Source organism: Equus przewalskii, chromosome 29 (genome assembly GCF_037783145.1).
Source record: "Equus przewalskii isolate Varuska chromosome 29, EquPr2, whole genome shotgun sequence".
NCBI lineage: Eukaryota > Metazoa > Chordata > Mammalia > Perissodactyla > Equidae > Equus > Equus przewalskii.
The window spans coordinates 36,603,294-36,623,890 of record NC_091859.1 but is presented as its reverse complement, the minus strand read 5'-3'; the positions used below and the strand labels follow the sequence as shown (position 1 = coordinate 36,623,890).

The 20,597-nt window shown below is 58.7% G+C and overlaps 1 protein-coding gene across 3 annotated transcripts; it reads left to right on the top strand.

Annotated features, from left to right (window-relative positions):
* Positions 1 to 242: 242 nt before the first annotated feature.
* On the top strand, positions 243 to 20,597 carry CBX7 (chromobox 7). Of its 3 annotated transcripts, none has more exons than XM_008541800.2 (6): positions 243 to 538; positions 2,769 to 2,812; positions 9,649 to 9,714; positions 13,728 to 13,794; positions 16,706 to 17,057; positions 17,411 to 20,597. In XM_008541800.2, the coding sequence occupies exons 1-6, from the start codon at positions 470 to 472 to the stop codon at positions 17,566 to 17,568; spliced, it is 756 nt and encodes a 251-aa protein (XP_008540022.1). In that variant the 5' UTR covers positions 243 to 469; the 3' UTR covers positions 17,569 to 20,597. The 3 variants fall into 3 exon arrangements, with proteins under 3 accessions (XP_008540022.1, XP_008540023.1, XP_070455293.1); XM_008541801.2 differs by having other exon boundaries at positions 259 to 538; positions 17,414 to 20,597; XM_070599192.1 differs by having other exon boundaries at positions 288 to 538; positions 16,985 to 17,057.

Below are 20,597 nucleotides of genomic sequence, written 5' to 3'. Positions count from 1 at the left end.
GCCCCGCAGAGTCACCGGGAGGATTTTAGGAAACGCGTCTGGGTGTTGGGATCCGGGATCGTCCCGGCGCAGCGGCGCCCGCGCCAAATAAGTCCCGCGGGCCCGCGGCTCGGCTCCCGGCGGGGGCGGGGCTCCGGGGGGCGTGGCCGAGGCCGGCGGGGGCGGGGCCTGGAGAGGGAGGTCGGGAGGGAGGGGCGTGACCTGCCGGGCGCGAGCCGAGCCCCCGCCCCGCCCCCTCCCGCGCGCCCGCTCGCTCGCTCGCGCCGAGGAAAACGTTGCGCAGGTTCAAAAATGGAACGTCGGCGGCGTGAGGGAGCGCGAGGGGGTGTGCGCGCGTGCGCGTGCGCGTGCGCGCCCGGGCGAGGGTGACGGGGACCCCGCCGGCCCGAGCATCGCGCGCCGCAGCCGCGGCCCCGCAGCTCCGCCCCCGGCCCGGCCCGGCCCCGGGCCCGCTCGCCCGCCGCCCCGCATGGAGCTGTCAGCCATCGGCGAGCAGGTGTTCGCTGTGGAGAGCATCCGGAAGAAGCGCGTGCGGAAGGTGAGGCTGCCCGGGGGCGGCTCCCAGGACCCCTGTGGGGTCCCCTCCTGTTCCCAGCACCGTCCCTTCCACGCTGGGGGCGGGGGAGAAAGTGGGGCGGGGGGCCCCAGGCAGCCCCGCGCTGCTGGGCTCGTCTCCCCAGTCCGTGCCTCAGTTTCCCCCGCCACCTCGTAGGGCGAGTAGAATAAAAGTTGTCGCCCCCGGATGTTGGGGCATCTGAGCCCGCCAGAGCTGGAGATTCGGATCGGACTGTAGGGATCCCAAATGCCTTGCTTCCTCATCCTCCCTTCATTCTAAATTTGGGGAGACTGAGGCCCAAGTTGAGGAAACGGCTTGCCTAGTGTGTTAGCGTCGGACTGGGTCTCGAACTCAGAACTCTGGACTTTTGGTACCAAGACCTGTGAAGATGGAGGCGGAGCTGTGCAACAAGCTCCCGCGTCTGATGTCTAATTGCTGGACTTGGACCTTTTCCGATCCCTTCTACACCCTCACCTCCGCCTTTCTCCCCTTCTTCCAGTGCACACCCCTCCGTCGTCCCCACCCCAGCTCTCAGCCCCGCCCGCCCGGCCGGCTCAGCGAAGCCGCCTACAGCGCTGGGGCATCCTCGAAGCTCCTCCCCCTTCGCCTTCGCCTCCAAAACATACAGCCTGCAATTTAAGGAGGCGTCTGCTCTGCTGAGTTCGGGTCCCCGCGCCTCGGGGCTGGACTTTGGCGGTCCCCACTTCCTGTGCACATGTTTGTAGAGTGAGCTCGCCTCAGACTGGAGGTTGGAGATGGAAGTCCTTGAGGAAAGTTCCTCTCGGGCACTCACCACCATCCTTTTCCCTTATCTCCTCCCTGCAGCCCCTTGGGAGGCCCCAGCCGCAGGGCTGGGCGAGGTCTTAGAGGTCACCTCCTCCCATTTGACAGAGGCAGAAACCGAGGCCAAGGCAGGGGAAGTGACCTGGTCAAGGTCACTCGGCAAGGTAGAGATGGAGGTAGAGCAGGGGCTGAAGCTGGCTGATTGCCAGTGCATCTTCTTTTGGGAGAGAAAACTCAGTCCTGGCATCTTGGGCCAAGGGTGAAGGTCAAGGTGGGCCATGAGCTGCTTTTCTTCCCCCAGCTCTAGGGGGGTTGAGCTCTGTCTTCAGGTTGGGGTTGCTCCTCCTCCTCCTTCTCCCTTCCTCCAGGGTTTCCTCGATTTTAATTTCTTCCGCAAAGCCCAGTGCTTTCCATGCTGTGTAGCCTAAGCAGGTCCAGCAATTATATGCCCCTTCTACAAGGGGCCAGGGTGAGGAGCATCTTTCCTTCAGCCATTCTTTTGAAATATGTTTACGGAGGATCTGTTATGTACCAGGCACCATCCTAAGCCCCAGGGAGGGGTACCTCCCTTCCCTCATGGAGCTGGGGTTCTGGCGGAGGAGACACAGTGAAGGAGGAAATAAACACAGATGCCTCACATGGGGCTGTGGTCTATGCAGAAAGAGAAGCGTGAGGTGGGAGGTTGGCATTAGAAAGGCTAGCCAGGGCAGGCCTCTTTGAGGAGGTGACATATCTTGGTCTTAGAGCTCCTGGGTGGAGGGGTTTCACTTATTGGATGGGGTTGGACTGGAAACTTTTAAAGGGCCCTGTCAGCTGTGAGGAAGGGAGGCGCCTGGCTCAGTTTTCTAACTACTGGAGGGGTGGCCACCATTTCTGAAGGCGGAGACTTTGTTAGCCTTCTCTGGGTTCCTGCCAGGGCCTTTCGAGTGGAGAGTCCTAAAGTCACTGGTCTGTCACCTCTGGGCCAGAGGCAGCCTCTCCCAGGGAGGGGGCTAGAGGGGCTTAGAGCCATGGGGAAGGCCCCATTGAAGAATTTTCTAGGACATGGAGAGTCTTCGGATCTAAATAGGAAAGAGAGTCCTGGTCTTAGCACTGGGACTCTGGATACTGGATCCTTGGTGATGCACGCCCCTGTGTGGTCTCAGTTTCCCCACATGTGACATGCACTCTGAGCTTCTGCCACAGGAGTCCCAGAGGTGTTTGGGGCCAGATGTACTCCTGCACTCTACTAGGGGGGGTGGTCTGGGGTGGTCACGCAGCAGCCAAAGTCTGGGGGGCTCTGAGTTGGTGGGGATCTGATGGGCGACCCTGGATGGTGTGTATATGTTGTTGGATGTCTGTCTGCAGAGAGGGTGGGCCTGACTGTTCTGAAAGTGGTCGTGGGGCAGCCGTGTATCTCACTGTGTCTGCTTCTCTCTCTTTCTTCCAGGGTAAAGTCGAATATCTGGTGAAGTGGAAAGGATGGCCCCCAAAGTAAGGCTCCTGTGTGTGTGTGTCTGCCTTGAGTCCTTCCAGCCACCTTTTGCGCTCTCTCCTGCCTGGCTTTTAGCTCCAGCTGTTCTAGTAATTGGCCAGCAGACCTTGATTAGATCATCCTCTTCTTTGGGTCTCAGTTTCCCCTCTGCCAGCTGAGGGGCTTGGAGCACATGAGGGTCAAGGTGGGCTCCAGCTTCTCTTCTCACCTGCTCCCCTCTAAACGGAGCTCCATCTGGTCGTTGGAGCCTCCCCTCCCCTCTGTCTGGCTTTTCCTGGTACCTGGGAGGTGAAGGTCCAGCCTCTTAGCTTCAGAGATGACTGCTGGCCAGGTGGAGGGGCCCCGAAGCCGCAGCAGGTACAGTGCAGGGTGGGGGTTTGTGGGGCTGGGTAAAACAAGTGGAGCGAGCAGGGCACGGGTCCTCAGAGCCATAGAGCCAGGGACAGAGCCTGAGGCCGCCTCGCCTTTGGACAGCACTCTCCAGTCTACAGAGCAGGTTCCCAGGCAGCCTTGTGAGGCAGGTGTGGTGTGATCTCTAAAGATGAGGAAACAGGCTCAGAGAAGGTAAGCAGCTTGCCTTAGGTCGCACAGGAAGTGGAGGCAGAGTTGGGAGTTGAAGTAGACCTCCCCGTGTTCGGTGTTCGGGTATCTCCTCTGTGCCTCCTCCATCTGAGAGTTGAGGGGGCAGGGAACTGGGTCCAGGACCTCTCCCTGTGGCCCCACCTCTCCTGCTGAGGCCCAATCAGGAACCTTCCCACCAACCAATCGCCTCCCAGTAGGGAGTTGTTGTAGGGGGAGGGAATGAGCACGTCGTGGGGCCTCCCCATTGGTCTGTGGGTGCCCCACCCCCTGCCCTGCCTCCCAGAGACTGCTGGAAACCCCCTCTGCCCAGAGCCTCTGCTGTCTGTGCCAGGGGCTTTCTGCTGTGCTGGTTTTGGGGGCTGAGCTGGTATTGGGTCCTGGGAGCGTTTTGGGGGCATAGTGGAGTCACAGCAGAGGGGAAGACAGCCCATGCTGCCTCAGCTTCCCTTTCTGCAAAATGGGTTCAATAGTCCAGGCTCTGCCATCCTCTCACAGGCTCCTTCACCTTGTGGGGTGAAAGGCCCGGGCACGTGTTCAGGGTGACCCACAGGCATCCTAATGATTGGGGTCGGTGGCTGGCCCTTCCACTCCTGCTGCCCCTTCCCCAACACCCCGGGACTGAAGGAGGATCCCCTCCTCCACTGGGCAGATGAGAGCTGGACTTCCGGCCTGGGCGAAGGGGTAGTAAGAGGAGCGGGAGAGCTAGAAGAGGAAGATGCCAGGGTGCAGCCCAGCACTGGCTCCTTGGGTCCTCGTTGCTCCCTTAGCTTCAGCACCAGAAAGCATCGTGTCGGAGTGTGGTCACCAGCCTGTTGGCCTTCAAGGCACTGTTGGCCATTTTTCCTCCTCTGTAGACTCCATCTTTTGAAAGATTTCCTTCTCGAAACAGAGGTACTTAGAATTAAAAGTTCCTTCTCCCACTTTGATTAATCCCAAATGAATATGTCTGCCCACTAGAGCGTCCCTCCGGAGGGCAGGACCCAGTGCTCCAGGAGCAGTCCCTCCGTGTTTCTGCTGGCCTGAGACCACCAGATGGGCCCTCATGACTGCCTTTTGTGACCCCTCAAGGGTGTTCTGGGAGCCCTGTTTGACCAGATGACCTGGGACACCTGTGACTCCCCCACACTTTGGTGCTGGGCTCCTGGCCTGGCTGCCCGCTGGACAGCTGTGAGTCCCTGGCAGTTACCCGACATGGCGAGGCCTCTGCTTCCTCATCGCCAAACTGGAATAATAAAGCCTCTGCCGCAGCACTGTTCTGAGGATTAGATGACAGCTATAAAGTACCTGGCACGTGCTCAGCCCACTCCAGCACTTGGTAAACGTTTGCTGTTAACAGAAAGTTAGACAGCTGGGCTTCTGGGGCACCCCAGGCTGGGAGAGGATCTAGGGGATTCCACTTCTCACAGGAGCTCAAAGCAGCCGTAGAAATCATTTAGATCAGTCTTCTAATTTTTCAGATGGGGAAACTGAGGCCCAGAGAAAGGAGGTCATTACAAGAATAGTACTGCCAACTTGGTGCAGTGTGGTACCCACTTCATGCATCCACTGTGCCACCCCACTTCGCTTGGGGGAAAACAGAGGTTCAGTTGCGGGGGAAGACGAGGGGGGACCAGGGCTCCTTTGTAACCCACTTGGTCCTCACTCTCCCCTCCTCAGGGGGCTTTGCGTGGAGCAGAGGCTGAGAAAGGCGGGGGAGTCGGGCAGGCTGCTCCCTGCCGGCCTGGGAGCGTTGGCTGGGGCAGTGCCAGCCGCGGCGGGGAGGGAGTCAGAGGCCCCTCTCCGCAGCACCCTCCTCACCCTGGGCAGGGAGGCCTGTAGTAATAACAGAAACATAACAGGAACCACGGTTTCCACAATGATCGCTCTGTGCCAGGCGTCTGTTAAGCCTTTACACGCTTTGTCTATTTTCTCTCCCAGACAGGAGACAAATGACTGCCCTTCCTCCCCAGCAGATGGGGCAGAGGAGCTGTCTTGGTTGTTCTGGAAGGTACAGCAAATGGCACAGGCAGGGGCTGAGGGCACGGAGGGCAGAGGATGCTGAATCATCAGCTACAGGTGCTCTCAGTCCTGCAGCGACCCTCAGCTCTCCCCTTCTCCTTGCAGCCTGCCCGGGACTGCTGTTCTGTCCTTCCCTTCCCACTGGTGAATGCTACCCCATCTTTTAGGAGGACTGCCTCCATGGAGCTTTAGTAATGATATTGTCAGTGGGTAAGCTCATAACCAGGCTGCCAATCAATCAGCCCCTATCATGATCAGGCGATGGCCCATTTAATTGCATCTCGGAAACCCATTTTATAGATGGAGAGAAAAACCCTCAGCAGAATGGTCCTTGCCCAGGGCCATACAGCTGGGACGAGCTGCCAGACGGCAGGGCTTGGGGGCCTAGCCCCAGTGAAACACAGCCAGCTCTACCAACGATGACCAAGGATCCCTTGTGTGGTGGCCTTTTGGCCAGTTCAGTAGGAAGTGGTCAGGTTCCGAGCCAGAGCAGACTGCCTTTGAACCCAGGTTCTGTAAATTTACCAGCTGTGTGGCCCAGGGCAAAGCCCTCAGCCTCTCTCTGCCTCCCTTTCCTCACCTGTAAGATGAGGGCCTGGACTCCATGGTCCTGCTGAAGGCTGCCTGAGACCAGAAAAGGTTCCTAACACAGCCACAGGCGGAGGAGGTGCTTCCTCCTCCTCCAAGACGGGTTGGGCAGCGGCAGCAGCAGCAGAGTCTGGGGTTCGGGTCCTGGCAGGTTTCTGCGCTCTCTAGGCTTTTAAAATTTATTTAATTAACGCTTATTTGCATTTATTATGTACCACACTGATGTAAGTGCTTTCCGTGGCTGAACACATCCAGTTGTCACATCAGCCCTAAAAGAGAGGCCTGGGGAGACGAAGGCCCCAGAGACCGAGTCCCTCGCGCGCCGCCGTACCTGGCAGGCTCTACCCGAGCCCGCCGCGCAGCTGCTCCTGGGGGCGACCGTGAATTGGACGGGCTGCGGCGGGCCGGGCGCTGCTGGGCCCCGTCGCCCCGCCCCCAGCACGGCGGGAGCCTGCGCGGAGGGCCGCGGGCGGGGCGGCCGCCGGCCTGTTTACCGGGCCTGGGGGGGGGGGGGGGGGGGGGGGGGGCGGGGCGGCGGTCACGTGGCCGTGTTTACCTCCGAGCCGGCGCGCGCCGGCCCCGCCCCGCCCCCGCCCCCGCCCCCGCCCCCCATTGGTTGGCTCGGTAACTCGGCGCGCGACCCCGTGCGTGCGTGCGTGCGCGCGCGCGCGCGGTGGCCCGGCTGCGGGAGGGGGCGGGGCGAGGGGCCCTCCGCCCCCGCGGCGCGCTCGGTTCCCGCCCAGCTGCGCCGCCTCCCTCTGAGCTCCCGGCAGGAGTCCCGGCCCCGCTCCCCTCCCGCCCGGGCCCAGCCGCTGCGCGCTCCTGTCCTGCCTGCGCCCGGCTCTTCCCAGAGCGGGCTTGCCTTCGCTGTGGCCTCCGGCTCCCCACGCGGCGGGGCGGCGCTAGCGGCCTCCATCTTAGGGGGCCGCGCGCGTCGGGGAGACCCTTGGCAGGCCCCCTCCCCATCCCCCTGCACGAGGAAGGGCCAGGCCTCCTGCCGCCAAGACTAGTCCTGTCTGGTGGCCTCAGACCCCCAGCTGCCCCAGGCCAGAACAGTCCCCCGTGAATCCGCTGTGTGCCAGGCCCGGGGTCAGACACCCAGGATGTGGTCAATCAGACCGAGCCCCCTCCCAAGGACGTCGCAGCCTGGGGGAGCCGGATACAGTGACATGTGAGGGACCCGCAGGTAGAGAGAGGGTGGCTGAGATTCAGCTGAGTTCCAGCTACAGACTGGCCACTTAACTAGCTCAGTGACCTTGGCAAGATGCAAACCCTCTGTGCCTCAGTTTCTTCATGTGTAAGATGGGGATAACCTACCTCATAAGGGTGTTATGAGGAAGGGATGCGTCCCTGGCGGTAGTCGTGCTCTCGCACCTCCTGTTACTGTGGTGGTGGCAGTTATTCTTAAGAGGAGGAAATTGAAGTCCAGAGAAGGTTAGGGACTTGCCAGGAACCACACAGCAGCTACATCAGCAGAAAATGGGCAGGGCAGTGGGGAAGTGGGCAGGGCGGAGAGGACTGGAGCGCGGTAGAGACTTTTCAACAGTGAGAGAGAGGGCGAGGCAGACCACACCCGAGGCGCACAGAATCCGCCCTCTCGTTGCTAGTTAGAGTTGAGGAAATTCACCCTTTGTCTTAGGGGAGGAAGGCTTGGAGTCCCTGCCAGCCTCTGGTTGGTTATAGATTGGGCTCTACCCAAACTATAAAAACCCCAGTTTCACTTCGAGCATTTCTTCAGGGTTAGCGGAACTGCGGGGCCTTCATTCATTTCCAGAGCACCTGGGCGTGCGGGGCTGGGCGCTTTCACGTGGGTGGGTGGACGGTTACCATCTGTGTCTGCGGCCAGGATGCCCGCTGGGTTCATCAATAACCATGGCAGGTGCAAAGTGCAGCAGTAAGAGTGGGGCAGGCGAGGGGAGGGTTCTTTCTGCTTCTAGTGAGACAGTTTGGAGAGTCAGGGGAAGCTACAAGGACCTGGCTCTTAAAGGACGAGGGACAGCACTCCGGGAGGAGCGCAGAGCATGTGCAAAGCAAGGGCGGTGGGACCCTGCCTGGTGCGAGTAGGTGTGCAGCAGTGTCAGGAAGAAGGGAGGGAAGGATGCTGCCCTCGGGGAGCAGGTGGTTCGAACCTAGATCGGACTACTGTCAGGTGTCTCTGTGTTCCAGACAGTGTAAGGTGAAGGCTTTAGCTCGCGCATTAGGAGTCGGCAGGGGCGGGGGCTCTGCCCACCTCTTTCTGCTTCCTGGTCCGGCCCCAATACCCGCTCGCCTCCCTTCTCATCCAGCCCAGCTGGCTGCAGCCTCAGCCAGAGTTGTAGTCCACGGCTTTGTTTCTGCTTGTACACACATGCACACGTATATGTGTATTTGTATGTTTGTATGTATATTGTGTATTTGTGTGCATGCATATATATACACACGTATATATTTTAAAGTTTAAATTTTTGTATGCACTAGCATCTGTTTGTGGTGAGTGATAGTGGTTTTTCCATTTATAGAAGTCATAAAGGTTTTTTTTTTTTTGAGGAAGATTGGCCTTGAGCTAACATCTGCTGCCAAGTCTCCTCTTTTTGCTGAGGAAGACTGGCCCTGAGCTAACATCCATGCCCATCTTCCTCTACTTTATATATGGGATGCCTACCACAGCATGGCTCGATAAGCAGTGCATAGGTTTGTGCCCAGGATCCAAACTGGTGAACCCCAGGCCGCCGAAGCGGAACATGTGAACTTAACTGCTCTGCCACCGGGCTGGCCCCTAAAGTTTGCTTTTAAAATAAAATTATTTAAACAAAAAAGTGGGCTGCTTTAAAGGCAGATACTAAGTAAGTACATGTGCAGGTGGAACGAGGATGGCTGAGCTCGGGAACTGCTGAGCTGTCACCGCCCAGGTCTGTCCCATCAGGGGATGCTCTCCAGTCTGGGGGTGGTAGAAGGTCCCCTGTGGAAATACCACAGGCTCTGCCACAGGATTGCTGCACCGTCCGGTCACTGGACATTTACCGAATTCCTGCTGTGGGCCAGGCCCCGAGACCAGGGGACTTCAGAGCACAGAGAGGGAGCGAGCAGCTCACCCTGGCAGAGGAGGCCCTGCTGGGCTGGGGATGGAGGGGTGGGTAGGGACAGCAACAGTAACAGACACAGAGCACTTCCTGTGAGCCAGGCACTGCTCTAACACTTAGACACATGGACGCATTTAATCATGAGTCCTTTACAGATGGGGAAATGGAGGCACAGAGACATTAAGCAAACTGTTCAAGGTTGCACAGCTAGCAAGGCCGGAGCTGGGATGTGAGCCCAGGCAGTCTGGCTCCAGAGCGCCTGCCCTTTAGCACATGCTCTGTGTCTCTCGGGGAGGGAAACTGGGGTTTACGGGGCCTGCCCCTTCCAGGCACCTATTGTTCTGAGATGAACATGGGGGGTTGACACAGTTATTATAGAGTGTTGTGATCAGTGCTAAGAATGAGGGGAGTTCTGCTGTCATTGGAGCCACAGGAGGCCCCTGACCTGGCCTGGGTAGCCAGGGATGGCTCCTGGGAGTAGGCGACAATTATACTGGACCAGGAAGGGGCACGGGCCTGCAGACAGTGGGCCCAGTGGAGCAGCTGCGGCCCCTGTGAGTGCTGGGGCTAGGGGCAGGGCGACTCTCACCTCTGGTCTCTCTCCCCAGGTACAGCACGTGGGAGCCAGAAGAGCACATCTTGGACCCCCGCCTGGTCATGGCCTACGAGGAGAAGTAAGGGGGCGCAGCCTGCCCCTGGGGCTGGGTAGAAGGCGGGCGCCGAGGTTTCCTAGGGAGCCTGCCGCTGGCTGGGCTCTGAACAAGAGTCATGGGTGTGGGGGTGCGTCTGGCAGGGATACCACGGTCTAGTCTGTAGCTGGGGGAAGGTGATGGGCACCGGGTCCCAGGGCAGCCAGGGGCTCTGGTCCCTCTCCTGTTACTGGGTGATGTTGGCCACTTCCCTTACCTCCCCAGGCCTCGGTCTCTCTGCTGTGAAGTGGGCCACCCTAATAACACCTGCCCTGATTTTCCCATAAGCTGCGGTGCGGAATGTGAAAGTTTCACAGAGATGCCCTGCATGAGAGGGGCAGCAAGATCAGTAATGCCCAGTCATGCCCTTGGTGACAGAGCAGAGAGAGATTCTCCCTGGAGAGTCTCCCACCAAGAGAAGGCAGTCTGATGAGGCTCAAGAAAGGCCGGGGGGAGCGTGGCTTTGGAGCCGGGATATCTGAGTTCTGGTATGTCCCGCTGGGCCACCTCCAAGTGGAGTGGTGTTGGGCACAGCCACACGTGGCCCATCTACTGCAATCCTCAGCTTGGTTACTGCTTGGCAGCTCCTCTGATGGGTGACGAGGCGGAGCCTCTCTCAAAAATGGGGTTTCTCCTGGTCGGGGGCCTTTTGAGCGTAATCTAGCCTTTCCCTTCCGCTGTGTGAGCCCCAGCATTACTGACCGCCCGGCCAGCGGGCAGCCCCAGTCCTTCTGCCCTCCCCGACCCACCGACCCTGTACAGTGCAGGATCGCTTTATAAAGTCGTTTTTATTTGACTCCTTCCAGTAAGCTCCTGATATAGGGATGTGGGTCTCATTTGACAGATGGGGAAACTGAGGCTCTGAAGAACTGAGGGACTTGTCCAGGAGCCTCACAGCTGGGAAGTGGCCCCACCAGACCTCAGCCCGGGGCTGCTGCCTCTGTCCTCCTTCCCGCTCTGCTCCCCCAGGAGCTTTCCTGCTGTGCATTCAAAGAAGTTTCCACTGTTCTTTCCTTTAAAAGTCAGGCTCTCCCTGTCCCATGATCTTTCTGGTTCCCGGGTGCTTGGTGGGGCCTTGATCCCAAAAGGCTGTGACACTGGGAGCAGCCTGTGTGCTGTCCTGGACTGTGGTAAGGAGGACGCTGGACGGGTGACAAAGGCCTGATTAGAATCCTGGCTGTGCTGCTCACCAGCTGTGGGGAGTCGGGCATGGCCTTCTCCCCGCCGAGCCTCAGTGTGCCCGTCTGCGAAGTGGGGATGACAGTGCTGACCTCATGTGCTCTTGGGGGGAGGGAAGGTATGTGAGAACACTTTGTGAGTTAGTGAGTGTGGCCCACATGAGAATTATCCTCCTGATGGTAGTCAGGGGTCAGCTAGGTCATTCTTTGTTTGACAAGTCTTTATTGAAGTCTTACTATGTGCCAGGCACTGTTCCTGGTGATGGGGACACAGCAAGGAATAAAACCAACCGACGTGCCCACCCTCCTGGGGCTCACATTCCAGTGTGGAGACAGGCAATAGAAAGTACCCCACTAAGCAGACATGGTAGCAGATGGTGATAACCACTGCCGAGCCAGTGGGCTCAGGAGAGGGGGTGGGTGGGGGCTGGTTCCAATGGGCTGGTTACCTGGTGGTGTTTGACCAGAGACCCGAATTAAGTGTGGGAATGAGCCCAGTGGGTATTTCAGAGAAGAACAGCCAGGTGAAGAGAAGAGTGAGTGCAAAGGCCCTGGGGTGGAGGCCTGTGTTTAAGGAACAGTGTGGAGGTGAGTGTGGCTCTGAGTGTGGCTGACTGGAGTGGTGTGAGCTGGGGAAGGTGTGGGAGATGAGGCAGGGGCAGGGCAGCTGGGGGGCGGGGGTGGCAGCTCAGGGAGGGCTGTGTGAGTCCTGGGAGAGGATGTGGATGTTATTTTGAGTGAGTCAGAAAGTCACTAGTTAAGGAACAACTTGGAGCTTGGGGACTTCTGCAGACCACCGCATGGCTCTTGGCCTACTCTTTCTCCCTCAGTCTGGATGAAAGGGATGGTGGGGACGCCCATCTTAACACCTGCCTCACAGGGCTTTTGAGAGACTCAGAACAAGTCAGGCAAAGGGGCTCTAACAGGGAGCCCCTCACGACTGGAGGGGCTGAGAGGGAGCTGAGGGCTTATGGGACCACGACCTGGGGACCTCCACCCTACAGCCCTGGACACTAGTGGGCCAAGTGTCCAGGGCCAACAGAAACCAGGCCCTGGGTAGGTAAGGGCTGGATAGAATAGACCTGCCCACACCTATCCGCCACCCTGCCCCCAACCCCACTCTCCCCCACCCACACTGTGCAGGGCAGGAGCACCCTTCTGGGGACTCCTGCTGGAGCATGTGCCCGGGACTCCTGGCCTGCCCTGCTGGCCCTGACTGTCCTGCAGCCCGGAGCTCAGCATTTTCACCAGTGACAGAAGTTGTCAGAATTTGGTCATCGGGCAAGTGACTTAACCTCTCTGTGCCTCAGTTTCCCCAACTAGAAAGTGAGCACAGTGTGGTTGTGAGGGTTAACGCATCTAGGGCGGTGCCTTGTACAGAGTGTCCAGAAGGTGAGAATGATAATGATAAACAGCACAGATGCATTGTTATCATTATTCTTATTCTTTTTCCCCAGGTCCTTCCCTTCTCCTCTCTGCTTCCTCCTCCTCTTCCTCTCTCTCCTTTCCTCCCTCTCTCCCTCTGCGCTTCCTTATTTTAGCCTTTCTAGCCCCATTTGATACACACCAGGACCTCCCTTGCTGTTCCCAGGAGCCCTGTGGCCAGCTGAGAAGGGAGCCTCCTGCTCCAAATGAGGCCCTGTGGCCCAGATGGGAAGCGACAGCCATGGTCCCCGTGGGTCAGGACAGTGCTGGGCCTGGAACAGGCCTCCTGGCGCCCAGCTCAGGTGCTGAGCTGAGACGCTCACCCCCGAAGGCTGGGAGGTCTGTCCTGGCGAGCCACCTGGGGCTGGCAGCACAGGGCCCGCAGGCTTCTTTCACATGCTGGTTCTGCGGCCCATGGGTGACTCCATGGGGAGGGAGGGCCCTCCACAGGGCGCACTTCCCCCAGCGCCCCTGAGACTGATGTCAGTCCCTGAGGGGGGCGAACGTGGAAACAGCCGCCCGGGATCACTGATACAGCTGAGCTCGGCCTGAGACCGGCCTCAGGCCACACAGCCAGTAAGGGAAACAGGGCGAACTCCGACCTGCATGTTCTTCCTGCCGTCCACGTGGCCTCTGCGGTGGAGGCTACAGAAAGTGTGATGGGGTGGAAAGAGGCAGGATGAAACGAAATGACTGAATTTTCCCACCTCTTCCGGCGCTGCTCTTGGAGTCTCTCCCAGTGTGTGTGTCGTGCGTGACTTTGTGGGATCCTCAGGTTGTGCCTGTGTGTCTGTGGGTTTGGGGTGTGGAGAAGGCACCCAGCAGAGAGTCTGGTATCTAGTAGAGACTCAACACAGGCTAGTTTTTCTGCCCTTCCCTGACCAGATTATCAAGCAGATCCCAAATGGGGGAGACCCTGGGCAGAGCCTCACTTAGAAAAGACTGTTCCCCTTTGCATCAGCTCCCCGGACAGTCAAGGCAAATTGGACTGACAGGTTTCTATACAGCTCTGCTACAAGTGGAAGCTGGAACTCATTGCTTTGAGGGGATTCCCAGTGGCTTGTAGAGTGGAGCTCTGGCACGACCCTGGAGTCCAGTAAAGACCCACATATTTTTGGAGATGCCACCCGAGTCCCACCTCAGCGATTGGGACCCTTGGCTGTGGCCTCGCCTTTCATCAGAGGGAAGACCGAGGCCCTGGGAGTGGAACACATGAGCCTGTTGTTATGGCCTCAAGAGAACAAAGAGGAGAAGCCCCCACCCTAGGATGGGGGGTACCCCCACGAGAGTGCCCCCTCCCCAATAGACAGCAGAGGGCGGGTGGAGTGGATGCCTTATAGTCCCTTAAATGTCACCAGTGTTTCCTTTTCTTCTGCCGTCTGCTTTGCACCCCAGGGAGGAGAGAGACCGAGCGTCGGGGTATAGGAAGAGAGGTCCGAAACCCAAGCGGCTTCTGCTGCAGGTAACCCCGCCAGCTTTGGTGCTCACCCACGGGTCCCCCTTGCTCCTCCCACCAGCCCCCCATCTGTGCCTTTGCACCAGCTAGTGGAGCTGAACCACGTACCCTCCTCGGCTCTGCCCGGGGCACTGTGGGTGGGACACCTAGCGGGTAAGTTTCAGTGGGAGGAGTTGGGAAAAGTTGGAATATGGGGCTAGTGCCCCAGGAAGACAGCCTTGCGGGGAGGGACTGTGATGGGAGGGAGGGGATATATGGCTAATGGGATCCTAGAATTCTGAAACCTTAGAACCTTGTAGGTAAGCCTTTTGGATGCTCAAAGTCCCCAAAACACAAAATTGTAATATTTGAGAACCTTAGAAACATAAATGTTAGAACTGAGGAAACATGGGAGCCTGGAATTCTAGAATCTAAGAAAAGGAGACTCTTAAAATTCTGGAACCATAGCCTTGGAATGTCCTAGAAACATGACATTTTTGAGTGAGAAAAAACCTCCAGGGCCTCCTTTTCCAATCCTCTGCCAGGGGGCGTCTAGACTTGGCAGCACCCCGAGTTGCCCAGGTCTTGGGGGCACTTTGCTGACCTCACTGCTTTGCACCGAAAGGCGGCTGGGTCTGCAGTGGTTTGGTTGTGTGATTTGAGGCAAGTCTTTTAGCTTCTCTGAGCTTGAGTTTTCTCGTCTGTAGGATCAGGATGATAAGAATAGCTCTTCTCCTTAATAAGGTGTTTGGAGCCAAAACATAAGGCTTCCTGGTCCACGTGTAGTGTGAGCCATGGCCAGCCTCCTGCCCACTCTTGATTCTAGATCACCTGGGGCTTTACCAGAGTAGATGGGCCTCCCTTGATGTCGTGGGCATTTTCCACGGAGTGGTGTGAACTGGGTCCCAGGAAGGAAAGTAGCATCCGTCAGACGTCTTCTCCCTGCGAATGCTGCTCACAGTGAGCACACTCCCTCCACACTCTCGCCCCGTGGGGATGGTGTAGGAGCTATCTGTTGCTGTGTAATGAGTTACCCCTAACTAAGCAACTTAAAGCAATACAGAGTTCATGTGTCACCCAGCCCCTCAGGTCAGGAACCTGGGAGCCCTTTAGTTGCTTCTTTCGTGATTCTGGTGCCGGTTACAGTCCTGATGTCAGCCAGGGCTGCGCTCCTCTGAAGGCTGGCTGGGGCTGGACCATCTGCTTCCAAGGTGGCTGCGCACATGCCCGGCGAGTCAGTGCTGGATGTTGACAGGAGGCCTGGTTCCTTACCACATGGGCCTCTCCAGAGGGCTGCTGAGTGGCCTCACAGTACAGCTACCGGCTTCCCCACAGTGGGTGATCCGAGAGACAGCAGGGAGGAAGCATAGTATCTCTAGCGACCCGGCCTCAGGAGCCCCACAGCACCCCTGCAGAGGGGACCGCATGCGTGCTTTCCTGGAGGCGGGTGTCCCCGGGGCTGTCTTCGGGGCTGGCTACTGCAGGTTCTTCGTGGTTTCACTGATGGGGAAACCGAGGCTCAGGGAGGTCACTAGTTTACCAGGGCCCCCAGCTGGGTTATAACCCAGAGCTGACTCCTGGTGCTCCTGGAGCCCTGTTAGTAGCTGTAGTTTTCTCATGGTGAGGTGGAGAAGGACAAAGACGAGTTCACCATGTAGAATCATGGGAGTGTTACTGGGCTTGTGACGGCCTACGAGCCAGGCTGAAGGAGCGGGTTTTGGTAAAGCTGCGTCTAGGATCAGCCCTCCTAGCTTTGCAGTACGGTCATGCATAGCTTAATGACAGGGACACGTTCTGAGAAATATATCGTTGGGTGATTTCTAGGTGTCAAACCTGGATGGTGTAGCCTACTACGCACTGGGCGCTGTGGTACTAATCTGATGGGACAGCCGTCCTGTACGTGGTCCGTTGTTGACCGAAACGTTATGCGGCGCATGACTATATTTTCCCAATACCCTCTCAGTTCAGCCCTCCTCCCGTCCCAGAACAGCCCGGGCCCTGTGCCTGGTGATGGGCATTAGCAGGCCCAACTGCAAATAGAGCCTGCGCGTGTGATCTCTGCTCCCAACTTGGAGATGTTTGACCTACAAGTTCCGTCTGATGGCCTCACTCTCTTCCTAGGAGCTCTTGGCCTCTGGTGACAGGTGGCAGTAGAAGGTACTGTCCCAGAGTGATCCAGGCCCTCCCAACACCTCAACACCAGGAATCTTTCTTGGATTTGTATAAATTTGCCCCAAAGTCAATAAGACAAATCCCCAAATTACAAAACTCCAGCCCTTGAGTGGTGGAAGCATGTGGCTTCCAGCCCCGTTTTAACGAGAGTGAGATGGGGCATCAACAGAGGGCGGGACCCACGAGGGACCGCACTGTAGCTCAGAGCCGAGGAGCGCCTGGAGGGATGGAGAGGCGCCCCCGGCTGCTGGCAGAGCTCCGTCCTGGTGTCTGTCTGATGTGGTGCACCCCAGTGCTGTGTGTACCCTTTGGCTGACTTGTCCCAAGAAACTTAGCCCTCTGCATCACACCATCTCCCTAAAAGCTAGCTGTTTCAGCTTTGGGAGTCCTTTAGTAAGCAAAGATTCCTTTCTGTAATGAGGAATAACTCCTTAATTTATCTGCTTCGTAAATCCAGATTTGTTTTTGTTGGTCAGTTTTCAGTTTGTACCTCTCGTACGCTCCTCTGCTGTGTACCAAAGGAATATGCCCTGGCCCCCATCCCTGAGCCACTTACAGCCCCCTGGGGAGATGAGGCTGCACTGTGGGGCCACGATGAGCGGCTGGGCCGGGCTGGGCCTGGGGCTGGGGCTGGTCAGGGGTGGCTCTCGGGGCTGGGGTGGGGTAGGGGTGCTCGCTGGCTCGGGGGGAGGAACAGCATGAGCAAAGGCGCGGCAGCGGGTGGGAGGGCAGGGCTGACCCGCCGTGCCCTGGCTTGCCCCCGCAGCGGCTGTACAGCATGGACCTGCGGAGCTCCCACAAGGCCAAGGGCAAGGAGAAGCTCTGCTTCTCCCTGACGCGCCCACTCGGCAGCGGGAGCCCCGAGGGGGTGGTCAAGGCGGGGGCGCCCGAGCTGGTGGACAAGGGCCCCTTGGTGCCCGCCCTGCCTTTCTCGCTCCGCAAGCCGCGCAAGGCCCACAAGTACCTGCGGCTCTCACGCAAGAAGTTCCCGCCCCGCGGGCCCAACCTGGAGAGTCACAGCCATCGACGGGAGCTCTTCCTGCAGGAGTCGCCGGCCCCGGACGTCTTGCAGGCGACCGGCGAGTGGGAGCCTGCTGAGCAGCCCCCTGAAGAGGAGGGTAAGGTGGCCCAGGCCCAGAGACCCTCAGCCTGGAAAGGTCCCCGAGTCATCAGTGCCCAGAGAGGGCCCAGGTGCTCCCGAGGCTGCACAGCCTGCAGGGACTCTCACACCCAGCCCAGAGCTCTTTCTGTGGTCCCACTCCAGATGAGCTCTTGTCCAGCCAGGGAAGATAAAGGTAGTGACCCCCTCCGTGTGTCCAGCCTTGAGCCAGGCCCTGACCTGACTGGAGACTCAGAGGAGGACCCAGTGCTGGAGGGGGGCAGTCTGCATGTTACCACCTGCTCCCACCTTCCCACCTTGTCATCAATGCTGTCCCCTGTCTGTCTGTCTGTCTTTTTCCCATGGCTGCAGCAGATGCAGACCTGGCCGAGGGCCCCCCTCCCTGGACACCCACGCTCCCCCCAAGTGAAGTGACAGTGACCGATATCACCGCCAACTCCATCACCGTCACCTTCCGCGAGGCCCAAGCGGCTGAGGGCTTCTTCCGAGACCGCAGCGGGAAGTTCTGAGTCACCGTTTTTACTCTTCTTAAACTGTTTTCTTTAGGGCTTGGGGTGGGGACTTCCAGAGATGGGGAGGGATTGGGGTGGGGTAATTATTTTATTTAAGAAAATATGGAACAGGAGATGTGGGGGGAGATCTCACCCCCACCTGCCCCTCTGCCCCTTTCTCTACGCGTGATGTTTATGGAGAAGCCGTGGGCTCTGTTTCGGGGGCCGGGAGGCCTGGCACTGCTCTGTCAGTTGGGATGTCATCTCCAGGGCAGAGTGGGGACAGACCCGCTCTCCCCTGGACACCTCTGTCACCGTTCTTCTCCACAGACACAGCAGCTGGTCCTAGAAACTAAAGGAGGGTGGGAAGGCCCCAACCCTCCCCTGTGAGCAGCCCACCCCAGCCTTTCTGGTTGGTCCCCCTTTCCTTTTTTGGGGGAGGGGTCTTTATTTTTGACTTGCCACTCCAGCTTTGTGGGGGGATGTGGAGGCTGGCTTTGGCCAAAAGTGACTGGTCAGAGAGGAGGGTAGGAGGAAGGGTTTGAGATTGCTGGGGTGCACCCACGCCCTTCAGCGAGGCCTCTGCCTTCCTGGGGGCAGTTGCCAGCTGAGCCCCTTCGGCCGAGAGCTCTGCCCGCCCGACCTGGCCTGTGAGAAATGCTTCTGTGCACACCCAGCCGCACAGGTGTGCACACACTGCCCCTCGCGCCCTTGTGACTGCGTGCACGTGTCTGCAGATGTGTGCAGTGGGTCTTGCAAACCTCCTGTTTAGAAGCCCTGACCAGGTGAACATGCGGTGATTCACAGCGCAAAGGAACTTGCCATGGGCACCCCACACTCACCCCACCGTGCATGGCCCGTCACGGGACAGCATCTCTCCTAGCTCATTGTGCTCACAGCTGTCAGCGGAGGGCAGGGTCCAGCTGTGGACGTCCCAGGCATGCAGATGTGTTCTTGGGGCTCCACCTGGCCAGCTGCAGCGTGCAGGGGGGCTGGGCGCCAGCACATGCTCCGAGGCTCTCAGGGCCCTGTCCTTCCTCTCCTGGGGCTCTCGTCCTCTCTGACTCAGGTGGCTTTTCAGCCCATCCCACTCCCCTCTTTCTCTGCCCTCCCTTCCAACTCGGCCAACCCAGGCGCAGTGTGGGTGGCCAGGAGGAGGGAGTGTCCCACCACCTTCTCAGGGCAGCCTCGACTCCTCATGCCCTTTGCCCTTCCATCCTGTGTCCCTCTCCATCCACCCTAAATGCCACAGCTGGGGCTGACCAACTGTTCTTCTGCGGGGACAGGGGCGGCGGTGGGGAGTACCTTGGCTGTGTCTTTTCGTGGTCGGCTGCAGCAGTGGATGGTGGGTCAGGCTGTGCACAGCCCCGCGCCCTGGCAAGTGACTGTGTTTGCCAGATGGAAGCTTTCTAGTTTGCACAAATGTGTCCTGTGGGCTAGCAGCCTCCCTGGCATTGAGGAGTGACGTCTCCCCTCTCCCAGCCCTGTGGGGTGAGAAAGCCAGAGTGGGGTGGGCGCTGGGGGAGCCAGTACAAGGCTGGCTCCCTGCCCCCCATTGTCAGGGTTGGGGCACTGCTGTGCCCCGCTCGCCCTCCGCCCAGGGCTGTCCCCCGCCCTCTGCTGTGTCCTGAGGAAGTCAGCAGAACCCCTGCTGAGGCAAGGATGGGGCGACTCTTCCCACAGACCCCTTCCCACATTCCCAAGCCAAAGACAGCCTGCACCCCATTTCTGTTTGGGGTGCCCTGCTGGCAAGATTCCCAAATCCCTGAGTCTCTCTCCCCTTCCTCGTTAATCCTTCATTGTCCAGGGTCAATTCAGTGCTTCCATTGGGGGATGTCCCCTCACGGGGGCTTGACTCACCCCCAGCCTGAGGAGTGGAATCTAGGGGAGTCTGCGGGGTGTGTCAGGGAAAGGGGGGCAGCAGGGAACCCCACCTTCCCAACTGTGGGGCCGTGGGGGTCAAAGGGCAGCTAGGAGTTGGGGCTCTCCCAGGACGGGGGCTCCTGGCAGAGGCGAGGTGGTGGAGGGGCCTCTCTAACTGCATGCTGTCGGCCGTGGCTTTGGGACGTGGCTGGCAGCTGCCAATAGAAGTCATCCTCCCCATCCTCGGGGACGTGGGACCTCCCCCGCCTCATGGGCACTCTCAAAGAGCTCTTTGTGCACTTTGTGGGTTTGGGGGCCCTTTTGTGGAATGAGCAGCTGTTTTCTGGCAGCTGCTGCGGAACCTTCTTGCCTCTTAGCCCTTCATGGCCCACAGGGCGCCCTGAGGCTCGGGGGCTGAACCCTCAGCAGACTGGCCCCTGGGGGAAGGGCTGTGGGCGAGAGACCTCTCTGAGGGGCTGGGTGTGGCGGGCAGTCCTCCTCCCAGCCCTGAGCATCCCAGCACAGTGAGGCGAGAGGGAGTGAGGCCGACACTGACCTCCTGACCCCACCACCGCCACCCCAGAAGGCCAGTACTCCCGGGGGTGGGAGGCTCAGAAAGAGTTGGACCACTGGTCTTTCCTACCCCCAGCCCCACCCGTTTTGAATGTAGAGAGACTGGCTGGTACTTTTCTTTTGCCGTGGGCTGGGGCGAGGACAGTGTTCCTCCCCCTGGCACGGCCACTTGGGGCCGAGCCCTTTGGGCGTCCTGAAGATCACCCCTCCTAGGACAGTGATCGATGATCGATGATCGCATTGCCAACTTTCTCCTCCTCTCCGGCTCGGGGAAGGCACTGTGCTGCCAGGAGGTGGTTTTACTTTTGCTCTGTAAGTGGCAGCCTGGCCTCCGGGTCCCAGCACGAGAACGCTTCCTTTGCACAGAATGGGCATCGAGTTTTGTTCAGACGAAATGAATGTATTTGGGAGGGTTTGGGGCCGAGTTGATTCCAAGCACATGCCTTTTCTGAGTGAGTGTGTGCTGGGGAGAGCTAGTGTGGATGCAGAGCACGGTTTTATTTTTGTACTGATATTGGTAAGAGACTGTATAGCATCTATTTATTTAGATGATTTATCTGGTAAATGAGGCAAAAAATTATTAAAAATACATTAAAGATGATTTTAAAAAA